General features: G+C 39.5%; 1 protein-coding gene across 7 annotated transcripts in view; it reads right to left on the bottom strand.

Annotated features, from left to right (window-relative positions):
• FGF13 (fibroblast growth factor 13) overlaps window positions 1-15,040 on the bottom strand; it is a 489,250-nt gene that overhangs the window by 10,759 nt on the left and 463,451 nt on the right. For all 7 annotated transcript variants that reach the window (XM_089684975.1, XM_089684977.1, XM_089684974.1 and 4 more), the window contains one exon: window positions 256-454. In XM_089684975.1, the coding sequence (XP_089541101.1) occupies window positions 256-454 (199 nt within the window). The remainder of the gene's footprint in view (window positions 1-255; window positions 455-15,040) is intronic.

Here is a 15,040-nt window from a genome sequence, read left to right as displayed (position 1 = left end):
AAAGGCCATCTACTTTAGTTGTCGGCCTTGAGGCACAGACAAAAAGAAACCCATTGGGCTGTAAACAGCAGGCACAGTCAGGACTGGATAAAGCATCCATCAGATTAAGGTAAGTATGCATTTGTTGACAGGGAGAGTGAGAGAGCGGGTTAGGACAGGATAAAGGGCCAAAAGAGATAAGTGTACTTTGTTTTAAAGTGCACATAGCTTTTACATTCCACATTATCATATCACATGTATGATGTAATAGTTTACCTTTCAATGGTTTTGGCAGGAAGTGAGCTGCAGGTTTGTTTTTCTTTACATGGTTGCCTTTCATAATTTCACCTTCTTTGTTGAGACCCAAAAACCAGCTCCTCCCCGAATGTTGTTGTCTGTAGATCATTGAGGAGTATGTCACATAATAGTTTTCAAACACTGACTCTTTGAATTTGCATTCAGGTGTAAAATGTTCCTGTAAAAAAAAAAAATACACATCTTGACCAATGAAGTCTAGAAAGTATAATTATTAGAGGTTTAAAATGAACAGTAAAGGAATATTAAAAGATCAGTATATTATCGAAAAGAAAGAATAATCACTAAGGAATATTAAATCAGAACCACACTGCATTATTCATCTGAAGCAGCCAATATAACAGCAAGGTTTGAGTCCTTGTCCTACTTTCATCATGGTTCTCAGTGTTCAGCCTAGAGTACTAGCATAGGTAAGGAGTCCACAAAACAAGAGCACATGTTCATACAGTTTAAAGAATAAGCCATTATAGGAAAATTCAGGGACACCACAGGAACAAGAAAAACATGTTCTTTTTGCAATACAATCTTAAATATGTCTTATGGTTTAAAGGATTTTGGAAATATCGGTTGATGTCATCTATAAAGCAATCAAATCTACAATTTGCTCACTTTTTTGTTTCTTAAAGACTTTATTGAGTTCAAACATATGCAGAAAGGCTATATTGACCTCATCATACTGTACATAACAGTAAACTGCACATGAAGGCTTGAACAAAGAAAGTGTATGAAAGCACATTTGACAGGAATGGAGACCATGTTTCTCAGAACCAAATACAAATTTATTAATTTGGTAACAGGGTGAATGAGCCAAATTCCTAGTGATACTAAAAGAGAGTAAATTTCAAGGTGTAATGGCTCACAAGGGAAAATGGTAATGGGAGTTGATCAGGGCAGATTATACAAAGGGAGATCAGCAATCCTGAAGATGTGCCCCATAGGGGGGGGGGACAGCCTGGGAAGAACTAGAATAAAGAAAGGGAGATGCATAAAACAATGATTAGAGAGATAAAAGGCAAGAAAGGGAAGAGTGTCAAGAAAAAGATGGGGGAAAAAAGGGGATAGGAGGGGGCATGGGAGGGAGACCTCTATGGAATATGGGCAACCTTCCCCACGATCTTCCTTGCCTGCTTCTTATAGGGCATAAGGTGGACACCTACGTATGGGCATTGTTAGTGCAAAAGCCAGGGGTGTGAGCCCAGGTGGAATTATCTCAGTAAAACACAAGTTTAAGGGGAAATACCCATCAAGCAGGAATATTCTGTAATCCTTTGAAAGTGAATCCAGCAATACAAAGTCTTTGTAAATTTGTTGTCACATGACACTCAATTCTTCCATTTCTATTATTTTGTGGACTCTAGAAAATCATTCCCAAATGGTTGGAGCTTGGGTGAAGCCCCAGACACTGGGACTCAGAGCTTGGCAGCATTCACCATATGTATTGCCAGGAACTGGCCCAGAAAGAAGTCCAAAATGCAAGAAGTGACAGAACAGGTTAGATGGTGGACTTGAGTTCAGAAGGGTTGAATATGCTCACTTTTATTTTTTGTTATAGTTTATCAATAAACCCTCCGTGGACCCCACCGACCTGCACAACCTTAGACCCATCTCCCTGCTGCCATTTACTTCCAAACTCCTTGAGCACTTAGTCTACAATCGCCTAAGCGCCCACCTCACTGACAACAACCTCCTCGATCCACTACAGTCTGGCTTCCGTCCCCTACACTCCACCGAAACCGCCCTACTCAAAATCACTAATGACCTGCTAACCGCCAAAGCTAATGGTCACTACTCAGTCCTCCTACTCCTTGACCTCTCTGCGGCCTTCGACACAGTCGACCACCCCCTCCTTCTTAATAAACTACACTCCCTTGGCATCAGAGACTCCGCTCTCTCCTGGCTCTCCTGCTATCTATCCCAACGCTCCTTCAGCGTTGCCTATAACGCTACCACCTCCCCCTCTCTCCCCCTCTTGGTTGGGGTCCCCAAGGCTCTGTCCTCGGGCCCCTCCTCTTCTCCATCTACACCTCCTCCCTCGAAAACTGATACACTCCCACGGCTTCAACTATCACCTCTATGCCGATGACACGCAAATTTACCTCTCCACCACTCAACTCACCCCTTCAGTCTCCACCCGTATCACCCACCTACTGAACGACATATCAGACTGGATATCGCTCCATTTCCTCATACTGAATCTTTCCAAAACAGAGCTCCTGATTTTCACCCCAGCCCGTGCGCCCCACCCTCTCCATCACGACCAACAACGCCACCATCAGTCCCACCCCACAAGCCAAAGTCCTAGGTATCACTCTAGGCTCAAACCTGTTCTTCCAACCCCATGTCCAATCGTTGGCAAACTCATGCAGGCTCCACCTCCGCAACATCTCTAAAATACCTTCATTCCTAACCCTAGACACTACTAAACTACTCGTTCACTCCCTTATTATCTAATGTCTGGACTACTGCAACTCCCTTCTCACTGGCCTACCTCATCGCAGACTATCCCCTCTTTAGTCTATCCTAAACTCAGCGGCCAGACTCATCCACCTTACCAACCGCTCCGCTTCTGCCACCCCTCCTCTGTCATTCCCTCCACTGGTTCCCGATTGCCCAATGCATTAAATTCAAACTACTAACATTGACGCACAAAGCCATTCATAATGCTGCCCCAAACTACCTCACCGACCTGATACCCAAATACCACCCTACCCGTAATCTTTGCTCCTCACAAGACCTCCTACTTTCTAGCTCCCTGTTCTCCACCTCCCACGCCCGACTGCAGGACTTCTCCAGGACTTCCCTCATCCTCTGGAACTCACTACCCCAATCCATCAGACTGTCACCTACCCTCCTCACCTTTAGGCGCACCCTGAAAACCAATCTCTTCAGGGAAGCCTACCCTGCCCTCACCTAACAGCCGATCTCCTCCTCTCCTCCCACCACTCCATCCCCCACAGCCACTTCCTTCTGTACCACAATCCCCTCCCTCCTAGATTGTAAGCTCGAAAGAGCAGGGCCCTTGAATCCCTCGTGTTCTGTTTTTTTACTGCATTGTCTCATGTACTGTCCCCCACTATAATGTACAGCGCTGAGCAAACCTTTTAGCGCTATATAAATACTGAATAATAATAATAATAATAAAGGCAGGAGTTCCCAATTTAATTTTGCCACCCTCACAGTGGCTTTAGATGATACATTTTCATAAGCCTATCATAACTATCATAAACTTATCTAAATGAGTCTGCCTTGATTAAACTATGTCCCTCATTTGGTGGACCAGTCCCTGTTTTGGAACAAAGTCACTTGGTCCCTTTTTCTGTCTCAAATTTCATGGTTTCTGCACTCATGTACAGATCATATGTTACAGCAGGAATCCAGACAAAATAAGATATACATGAATATACCAATAAAACAAACTATAACAAAGCCAGCTGTTGCTGCCATATGTATCTTCAATCCATAATTATCTACACAGTACATTTTTTTTCTGGGAGATGTCCTGATGATCAGAATCATTCAGCCCACTTTTTCTCAGCCTACGTTGCCCTGGACCCACCCCAGCCTGTGACTTGAAGTAAAATAGATGCAGCACAAAGAATAGTTTATCTTTTGGTCACCCTACTTTTTCCACCTATCAGCATGCTCCTTGTCAGCACATAAACTGATAGACTCCTTGTGCTTCTTCCTCTCATACTACAGCCCTGCTGTACAGGGGTTGTAAGAGGCTGATGACAGGTTAATCTCACATACTTATACTGCTTTCATTTAAAAATATACATTGAATGATGTATTAATGATTACAGAGTTGCATGAGTTGGGTCTATTATATCTGCCTAGAGTTAAAGTGATTCTAAAGGCTTGTTTTATTTTCTTTAAAATAATAAACACATCATACTTATCTGCTCTGAACAATGATTTTGCACAGAGCAACCCTAATCCTCTTTCTCTCAGGTCCCCTGCCAGCACTTCTGGCCCCTGCCCCTGGCCACTGCTTGCTTTGGGCACTTGTGCATGCTCGCTCCCAAGCTGCCTCTGTGTATCTATGGGTCCCACCCTCTGCTCCATCTTCACTGGCTGTGATTGACAGCAGCAGGAGCCAATGGCTCCTGCTACTGTGTCTGAGACCATGAGGAGAGAGAGTTCTGGGAAAGATGCTGCTTTAATGCACATTGCTGGATCAAGATTAAGCTCAGACAAGTATTGGGGGGGGGGGGCTGCCGGAGAAGCTGCATACTGAAGGTTTTTCTACCTTCATGCATAGAATGCATGTAGGTAAAAACCTTCAGCCTTTATAAACTCCTTAAGTCCTAAACCTAGACAAAAGCAACCCCCCATCCCCCACATCTATTAAAAGTCTCCACAAAATGTGGAACATTTTAGATCCTTTATTAAAAACTGAAGTGTTAATGGGCCCTTGATTTCCAAGCAGTTCAAGAGGTGACTGGATTACTGTACTAATAAAGTAGAAAACACCTTGAACTGAAAATCTCCTTTATGTTACATGGAGTAACAGGAATACACAGATTAAAATGAACACTCTACAGAGGTGTCGAAACACTTTCACTGTTAATTATACTGCTGAACATGCAGGCTTAGATATACAGACATCATCAAGGGATATCTGAGGGAGTACCCCGCCTGCAGCTGCTCTACTACTAACATCAAATGTGGGAATCACATCATCTCTGGGATACGTGACTGAGGGAGAAAAAAGAAAATTCCTCTCTCTACAAATAGGCAACTGTAACAGGCAGCTAAAAGGCTACTGGGCAAAATTAAGATATCTCAAGAGGAACCAGCAATCAAAACTGCGTGGGTTGAAACGGAGAAGGAAAATACACTAAACCCTTTGAATATTTATTTTGATTTGTTTCATGACTGCCAGAAGCTTTGAGGCTCGTGCTGTTGAAATCACCCCAGCAATGCACTAATTATTCCATGCAAACCTTAAATCAAGCATTACACGAGTCACCACAGAGTGCCTTTTATTACCATTAGCAGGAAATCCTTTTTTGCTGTGCCGATCTATGAAAAGTCTGCAAGAAGGCACTATGGCAAATGTCTCTGTGTTCATGCTAAGCACAACAGTAGCATAATGAACAGGGTGCTTCGTCTAACATAAAATGACTAATTCAGAAATCCGCTCTAGACGTAAATAAACTGTATGGGAGCATTTTGAAATGTTTTTCTGTATTCATTAGGCTCTTATTCTGAAGCATTTTCATGTTACAATGGTGCAAAATATAATTCAAATAATTGAACAGCTGTCACAAGCCAAGAAACACGGCTGCTATACAAAGTAAAACTAAAGGCAAAATCTCAGGTTTGCATTGCTGTTTGTGTACTTGTTAGGGAGATTCACCTTTTCTAGTCGTCCTGAAAACCAATGCCACCAGGAATGAAAGTGAAGGTAAATCCAAAATGTTAATGATATACTGCTTATACCAGTGCTAGGACTGTAGAGAGTATATGTACCAAAAATATATACAATAATCGTAATATTAATAAAACTAAACAGCTATATACAATACACCAAAACCCTCTCACAGCTGCTGTATCCAAAAATGCCTAATAGGCATTCAGCTATATCACCAATGAATATATACAGCGCTGTGTACACCCTTAGTAAAAACTATACTTCCAAAAAACAAATAAAAGTGTGTCTTCAATGTCCATATGTTAAAATGTCCACATCTTGTGCAGCAATAAAGTGCTTGAAGACAGTGTCCGTGCAATTGTTTTCATGCAAATAATTTAGTGCTCATTCATCCAACAAAATCAATGTGCTCTTGATAATGTAATCCAATGCTCCTCCACCACCAACACCTGTTATATATGACCACCCGCTACGGGTAAGTCTTAATATCCTTATGGCACTGGTGACAATCACCATCCACTTTCTGCCTGGGACAACTTCATCACTCTGCCTTTGCTTGTATCAGGTCAGGTAAACTCATATGAGGAGGGAATAAAGGAAGATCGCCATGGTGTAAAACCATAAAACTTTGCTTTGCACTAAGGTATATGCGCTTGGTAAACATTAGCAGTTTCGGGTGCCTGTTTCATGCTCTGCACTAAGTGGTCTCTCTCTGTTCCTGCCCGGGTGTCTCCACTGGAACTTCTGGGAATGCTAAATGGGATGAAGTCACTTCCTGGCTCACCCTGACGCAACGTTTCGTCATCCTGAGATTGTCAATAGGCATGGCAGTAAGTCCTCATCCCTCTTACTTATATACCACATATTTAACACTTTATCACTCACCACTTGGAACAATAACATCGACAGCCAACTGTACATGTATGTGCACATAATTAAAACCCATATTACCATACTCTATATATATATGTACACCACATATTTGTATTATTTACACATCTTATGCTTATAGTTAAAAACTATCATTCCAAAATTAAGCCTTTTCCAAGCTTGAATATAAAACATATAAAAACATATAAACAATATATACCATAAATGCATAAGCTGCACTAAGTATACCAGCTGATATGACCTCAATAACTATTACACCATGATACCACATACATAGAATCTTATGGTATCCCCTTAAAAATGACTAATAAAACTATTTAAATCAAAGTTGATATTCATTCTTGATGGTGCAAGGGTATCTTATGTGTATATCCATTTCACTTTGTTTTGGGAAATCTTTTTCTTTTGCCAATTGCCTGGCATCCTTATTATGGAATTCTTTAAAATGCCTCAACACACTATGTTCCAAAATGTTGAGTTTCAGACAGAAATAGAAGAGATTGCTCCACTAGGGACACTTCTTCCTGTGGCCAACAGGAGAAGATTTCCTTCACAATGGAAAGATTTCCCCTCACTTGTTGAGGCTACAGGACACGGGGTGAAAGGGAATCTCTCAAATGAGACATATACTGTAGATTGCAAAAAAAAAAAAAGAAATGACAGTGGAATACCGTTCCCCCCCCCCACTCTTTTGTTAAATATTGAAAACCGTTTTGGCTTTAAATACAGTATACTTTAAATCAGAAAGGCCACTCACTTTACCCTAAGGCCTAACTTCATGTAAACTGTGCCTTTAAATGATTCCTCTGACATCATCCACCCACCTCTCTGCAATCAGAGGAAGCTTTGTACTCATTCATAATATACAAAACTTCCAATGAATGGCTTGATTTTGTTCCAAGAGCAGAACAGGAAACTGCCTGTCCTGCTGCCAGAACACAGCACTGTATACTGTATGTAGCTAATGATACATATAGTTCATACAGCGCACCCAGCAGTTACATGTGTTAGTGAAGGAAATAGTTCATTTGGGCCAACATGGCCCAAATGCACTTTTTCAAGTCACAGTAAACATGGAGCTAGGCTTTAACCCTAACAGTATAAAAATCTGTAAACATAATATAATTATAGTGCTCAAGGATTACATAAGTAAAACAACTTTAAGTGTAAGCATATAAACATAGTAGTACAGTCATTGCTGTTGATTTACTAAAGGCAAAAAGACTGTTCATTTTGAAAGGGACATTTGCCTCAGGGTTTAGTAAATGAGTTGAAGCTTTCCTGCCTTTCATCGTTCAATCATGTGGATGCAAAAATGCATCTTTTTCCTTCAATGTGACTGGGTATTCTTTGCAAAGAGAAATTTCACTTTACCACAAGCTCTGGGGAAAATTCTCTGGCAAAATGCAAATACTCTTACAAACTAAACAGCCTATTTTCCTTAATAAATAACTCCCATAATCTGCATTATCAGCTGTTTTAAACAAACTCCTTCTTTCCTCAAACCATGCAAGCTGAGCAGACTAAACAGTGCTGTTACTGATATGTACACATTATTATTATTATTATACAGGATTTATATAGCGCTATCAGTTTGCGCAGCGCTTTACAAAATGAAGGTAAACATTACAGTTACAATACAATTTGGTACAAGAGGAAATCGTTAGAGCTTACAATCTAAGAGGAATGGTTGAGTGATACAAAAGGTAATAGCTGATAGAGGAAATAAAAAGCAGCTTACTATTTAGAAGCAGGATATGCTTCTTTAAAGAGAAAGGTTTTCAGGGATCATCTAAAGGTGGATAGATTAGGAGTAAGCTGGACAGATTGGGGTAGGGAGTTCCATAAAATGGGAGAAGCTTGGGAGAAGTCCAGGAGGAGGTGACATGGGAACTAGATAGCAGAAGGTCTTGGGAGGATCAAAGAGAGTGGTTTGGTCGATATTTTGAGACCAGGTTGGTGATGTAGCTGGGGGCAGAGTTGTGGATGGCTTTGTAAATTGTTGTTAGTATTTTGAATTTTATTCGTTGGGTGAGTGGAAGCCAGTGGAGGGATTGGCAGAGAGGGGTAGCAGACACTGAATGGTTGGTAAGGTGGATGAGCCTGGCAGCAGCATGCATGATGGACTGGAGGGGGGATAGCCTATGTAAAGATAAGTCAATGAGGAGGGAGTTGCAGTAGTCAAGGTGAGAGATAACCAGGGAGTGAATGAGGAGCTTTTTGGTATCATCAGTTAGAAAGGGCATATTCTGGAGATCTTGCGAAAGTTAAGGCGGCGTGATTTGGACAGGGTTTGGATATGTGCCTGAAAAGATAGTTCAGACTCCAGGGTTACCTTTAGCATCCTGGCATGCAGGAATGGGTTAATAATTGTGCTATTGATCCTGACCGAGAAAACAGAAATGGTTTTGGAAACCATGGGAAGCTATTTATTAGCTGACCCAAGGAAGAAGTGTAGATCGAGAATAGGAGATGTCCAAGGACAGAACCTTGTGGGACCCCGACGGTAAGAAGAATAGGAGAGGAGGAAATAGAGTTGTAAGGGACACTAAAGGTGCGGAGAGATAGGTAAGATTCGAACCAACAGAGAGTACAATCACGGAGGCCAAGTAAATAGAGTTTTTTGAGGAGGAGGTGGTGGTCAACTGTGTCAAAGGCAGAGGAGAGGTCAAAGAGTAAGAGTACGGAATAGTGACCATTGGGTTTATCGGTTAGTAAGTTGTTTGTAAGTTGTTTGTAAGTTTTAGGAGAACAGTTTCTGTGGAGTGTTGTGGGCAAAATCCAGACTGCAGGGGATCGAGAAGGTTATTCTTAATGAGGTGGCAGCTCAGCTATAGACTAGACGTTCAAGGAGTTTGGAGGCAAAAGGGAGTAAGGATATGGGTCTTAGATTGCTAAGATTGGTGGGGTCCAGTGAGGGGCAAACATTTTACCATATGGGCAAATGTCAACAGCTAAGTACTCATCTGCTGTTGCTGACATATGTACATGTCAGTGACACACAAATGTCACAAAAAGGGCTAAGGTGTCCCTGACGTACATATTATAATTTACAGCTTTCTTTTTCCTTCTCTATCCTCTGTAAACTATGGGAATTTTTTAGCAAAGGGGTCAAGAAGAAACTGAAAAACAAGGAAACGAAGCCAAGAACTCCATTTGGTGGTAGTCTTGATTGTAATGATGATGAAAGACAATTTTGCAAACCTAATACACATCATCTTTAATTAGCAAGTGGCCAGACAGTCACACAGGGGGAGATTTACTAAAACTGGTGCAATCAGCTTCTAACTTCAGCTTGTTAAATTAAGCTTTGAAAATAAAACTGGGAAGCTGATTGGCTTCTGTGCAGAGCTGCACCAGATTTTGCATGCTCCAGTTTTAGTAAATAACCTCCACAGCAGCAAGTCTCACTGATAGTGTCCTTTCATTCTAAATTAAGTATCTGTAGACCTGAACTGCTGTAGACAAAAGGATAACCATCATGTAAAATCAGAGCATCATGGCAGGATGTCAGGAGTTGGCAGTTTTCTGATCCTGTATGTACCATTGCAGTTGGACCTTTTTTCCCTCCTGTTTCAGTAAAACTGGCTTTCAAGCTTGTCCAATTACCTTTTTTGTGCCCAGAACAGCGGAGGTGAATTTCAACCTCTGCTTATTCTAAAAAAACAAGGTATTCACTGAACATGATGGTAATAAACATTTGTGTTTTTTTATAGTGAATCCTGTACGCAATAGAGTGAGCTGCCTTTCCCTAGTGGATAATGGAAACATATCCCATCCGCAGGCAGTAGAGCATTTTCCAGAACAGGTTAAAAAACAGCAATTAGCATTTAATTAAATCATGTTTATTAAGGCAAATTAAAGAGAACATTGTGCTATTACTTAAAACTCCACTAAAGAGATCTTTCACCAAGCTTCATAGCGTCTTCCTCTTGAAAATATCTCTTGATGAGAGCAGTTTGTTTCATATTTTTATAGCTCTGAAGGTACAGTTGACTGTTTTGTTACATATAATGTCAGCCATGCCAGTCTTAAAGAGAAGTCTATTAACTGCAACCTGAAATAGGCTGTCAATAAAGGGCATGCATCTGTTTTCCATAGGACAACAAAGAAGAGCTTTAGTACCAAGTATCCATATAAAAAAATATAAAATATTTAGTCTGGTTTTAATTGTTAAACCCAAAAAGTATAAATATTGTCAATTTTGTTCATAATCATCACATTTTCCCATCAGGTTTTGGCAGCTTGTTGGTGAGGTCAGGACAATTCAGGTCAAAGGATGGTAATTAGTAATTTGCTTCCCCCAGTGTAATTACCTAGAGAAAATCCAGCAGATGGCATAGAAAAGGCCAATGAGGTAGAAAAGTACATTTTTTAATTTAAACATCCCTTAAAACTGGAGGTGGGACCTCTAAAGCATCACAACATCTCTATTATTCATTAATATCTTGTCATGTGAATCCTGCAACTTACACAGTCACAAGCAAACCGTTTTCCATATACCATAACTGGTTAAAGAAAAAAAATAAAAAATAATACCAAAGATAGCACTCAGTTTATTACATCGACTATCAAACTGTGGAATGTTCCAGCTCTACAGTTCAGCCGCGCTCAAGCAAGCAAGAGGATGGACTGTCAAGTGTGGATTCACTCAGATGAGCATTTGATATACTTGAGAGCAAAGGTATTTGACATTTCTGTCATCCAAATACATACTCCCCAAGCAAAGCAAAGCTGCTCTAATGATGGCTATAATTAAACTATATTAGCTAATTTCTCTGCAACACAATATAAATATGTTTTATATTTTTATCAGGTATAACAGCACATGATACCAGCATGTTTACAAATTACCGGGTTCTCCTTAAGGCTGAAAAAACACTGCCATAAAAACTGCAAGCAAATATATAAAAACACAACTTATTTCATGTAGGTTAAAAGATATGAACTAATCCAGAAATACAATTTCAGTTCCTGTATTATATTTGCCTGAAATGTTATTTATATTTTTAATCATCATACTTCAGATTACACATTAAATTAGTCTTACATTGGAAATTATTATAAACTAAGGATAAGAGAATATAATTAGGTTATAGTCCATAAAGCAGGAAAGTAGAGAAGTCACACACACTTGGCAGTATTATGGGCTATGAAGTATGTCTATGAAGGTTCTCATTTGTTCAAGTCATGGGATAGCTATTTAGTCACATTCAGCTGGACTTGTTCTGTAAAGCTGAAGATGTTTTTTGTAGCTTGTCTGTGCCACTTCTTCAGTTCTAATGAGTGTCAGGAAAATATCCCAACATTTATATCCACACAGGTAGCACAAACGCCTTAATCCAATCACCATGGTAAGGCAGATGTTGACTGCCCATAGGATGGGAGGTGTGAAAGATGTGGAACCACCCTGTTTTAGCTATATTACATAATCCCATCCTTGGTATCAAAGAGGACTGGTTCCTAGGAGGCATTAATGAAGCCATCTAAGTCAAACTGGAATGACATATCCTTGGACAATAGTGGAGACTTTCTACCCTCGCATTTTGACAACAATTGACACCTTCAGCCATATTTAACACCTATGCCAACTTCCTGACACCAAGGGGGCAGATATGTAACTTGAACTGGGTGGTTCCAGAACTTTCACACCTCTCATCTTGTGGTTGGACGATTAACACCTGCCTTGTCATAGTGACTAGATTAAGGTGTCTGTGCTACATGTGTTGATATAAATGCTGGGGTATTTTTCTGATACTCATTTGAAGTGAAGAAGTCAAGCTACATAACACCTACAGAAGAAGTCCAGTTGAATGTGTCTTGCTACTACTAGCTATAGGCTATGAACTGTTTACATTATGAGGCCATATGGCTCAGAAAGTTGTAATAAAAGTATTTTCCAGATTTATGAAAATATGCACCTTGCTATTTAAATCCATTGCTGATCAAAAGCACGTTCTTATGCCTTCCAAACCCATTGGCATAAATATTTATTACCAGCGCATCCTAATTATATTATATAATACATAGTATATATATATATGCTTTCCAAACAATCCAGTGTGGTAATAAATGACTACAAAAATACTGCCTTGTGTCCAAAATTATTACTTGCTAAAATATCATAATGATAAAAATGAATTTGAGGCAGCAGAAGTATTATGTCTAACTAACTGTATATTTATTAATCAACTATTTCATATGTAAAAATATGTGGCCCTATATATTGTTCTAATTTCAACAGGAACTCCATTCAAAGCTTGTATGTTTTGAATACAGTTTGGAATGGTTAATAGTATGTCTACTATGTGTGTTCAATGGAAATATTTCACTTGGTTATTGTTGAATAGAAAATTTTGGGGAAATAGACACATTGGGCAAAAACGGAGACACAGACATAAAAAAGGGCACATTCCCCCCATTCTGCTCAACGTAAAAAGGTTTCAGATGGAGTTCTATTTTAAATTGAATACTATACTGTATGCTTTGCATCTCAGTGGAGTATATAACATAACCAGTGTATTTCAGAAAAACAATTAGCTCTCTGTAGAAGAAAAAAATATTTTAAGGGTTCTATCCTCATATGTTTCCATAATTTTGAATATGAGCTCCAGTCTCCCCTCAAAAAATTAAAATCAGCAGCTAAAAATACTGTAGCTGTTGACTTTTAATATAAGGACTCTTACCTGTCCAGGGATCCAGTGCTGTTCTCACCCAAGTCAGTTCTTCAATGGGCTTTGGGTCCAGGCACTGGCATCTTAACTAAGGGAAAATGGCTGTGAATCTGTGCATGTGCAAGCCATGCTTCGCTTTGTGAATGGTCCCACAGTCTCCTGGGACCTGTGATGTATCCCAGAAGGCTGGTGGTAAAGGGGGGGGGGACTTCTGCTTGAATTGCTGAGGTGATTCTGGCGGAGGTGATAGCGGATACCTGTCAAAACCAGGTACCCCCCCCCCCAAAAAAAAGTGCCAATTCTTAAAGGGGGGAGCAAACAAGCATACATTCCCCTTTTGGGGGAAGTTCCGCTTTAAAGAAAATTGTACAAAAATATGCCTTGTGTCTATTTGAACTATAAAATGAGCAAGCTAAAGCAGGGGAAAAAACTCACACCTGTGATGCAAATAAAGTTTCTATCTTTTTCCCTGTATAAGCAATGCTGTCATTCATTGTGATGTAATGAATTAGGAAGGAACAAACAAGATTTTACTAGAATTAGGCCCTGGCTCTGAGCTGCAAATCATGTGGTTGGCCAATGCAAATGAATGCAAAAGTGATAATTGGTTATAATTCGCTCATGTTAAAACCATATGCTACCTAAACAATAAACAGGGTGTTTGATTTTGCAGACTCCAGCATTTAAAATGTAATCTAGCTTTAATGCATTTATTATGTACAGCACTATTATGATTACACAAACAGCTTGTATATTGAAATGAACTATTCAATGACCTTAAATATACACATTTATTCGGCTATGCCTCCTTCTGTGCATTTTACATTACTTATAAATGACTTGCACTTAAACAGTACAGTAAATGGTATGGTCTCAGCTGCATGTGATTTTAATTGCTTGTAAGCCTGAAATATATCCCTTTGCTGAAGATGCCTCAGCTAAAATCAATGTGTGGTGAATGAGCCAACTGAAAAAACGTGGTTAAATCTCATGCTTTAAGTTCTTAAAGTTTCATGTGTAGTTAAGCACTCATCTAATGACCCACAGCACTCAATCAGATTTACTTTTCATTATTTAAGAAAGGAAGATTAGTAGCAAAATGCTCTTTCAGCTCCTCTTTGTTAGTACCACGTTGCCAGGTTTTTGAAGCTTTTCCCACTTTTTTGAGACAGTTGCTGGCATCAATTTCAGAATGTGTGGATTTTTTCTCTTACAATTGCACATTTTCCCTCTTTAAACATTTGATATGTTTTCATTTTCTATTGTGACAAAAATATGGGTTTATGAGGTTTGCGAATCATTGAATTCTGTTTTTATGTAGATTTTACACAGTGTACAAACTTTGTTGGAATTTGGGGTTGTATTATTAAATATATAAAAAAAAATATATTAAATCAGAGGTAAAAGCTCAATCTCATAGTGACACCCTACTCCTAATGTTACAGAGATGATTAGTTCTGGAGCACTAGAGAACATCAGTAATTCCATTTTATATGTGCAGTCTAAACCTGTGCCCGTTCATTTAAATATCACACACACAGAAAACTAAATGATTCTTCTTGGACAGAGTTACATAGATCATTGCCTTTATCCTGCAGTATTAATGCACCCACTGTTCTCAATAAAATATACTCGCATATTTTTGGCACACGTACATTCATAGATAGTTCAAATCAGGAAAAACTGATGCTGTATTTTTATATTTAAAAGGGCCATGTCAAGATATGTAAAAGGGCCATGTCAAGATAGAACTGGGATTTGTCACTGCTGACAAGTTGAATGTATACAATGCTATTCCCTTCAA

Source organism: Staurois parvus, unplaced genomic scaffold (genome assembly GCF_062004578.1).
Source record: "Staurois parvus isolate SC_StPar_1 unplaced genomic scaffold, SC_StPar_1.0 ptg000361l, whole genome shotgun sequence".
NCBI lineage: Eukaryota > Metazoa > Chordata > Amphibia > Anura > Ranidae > Staurois > Staurois parvus.
This window is presented reverse-complemented; position numbering and strand designations above follow the sequence as displayed.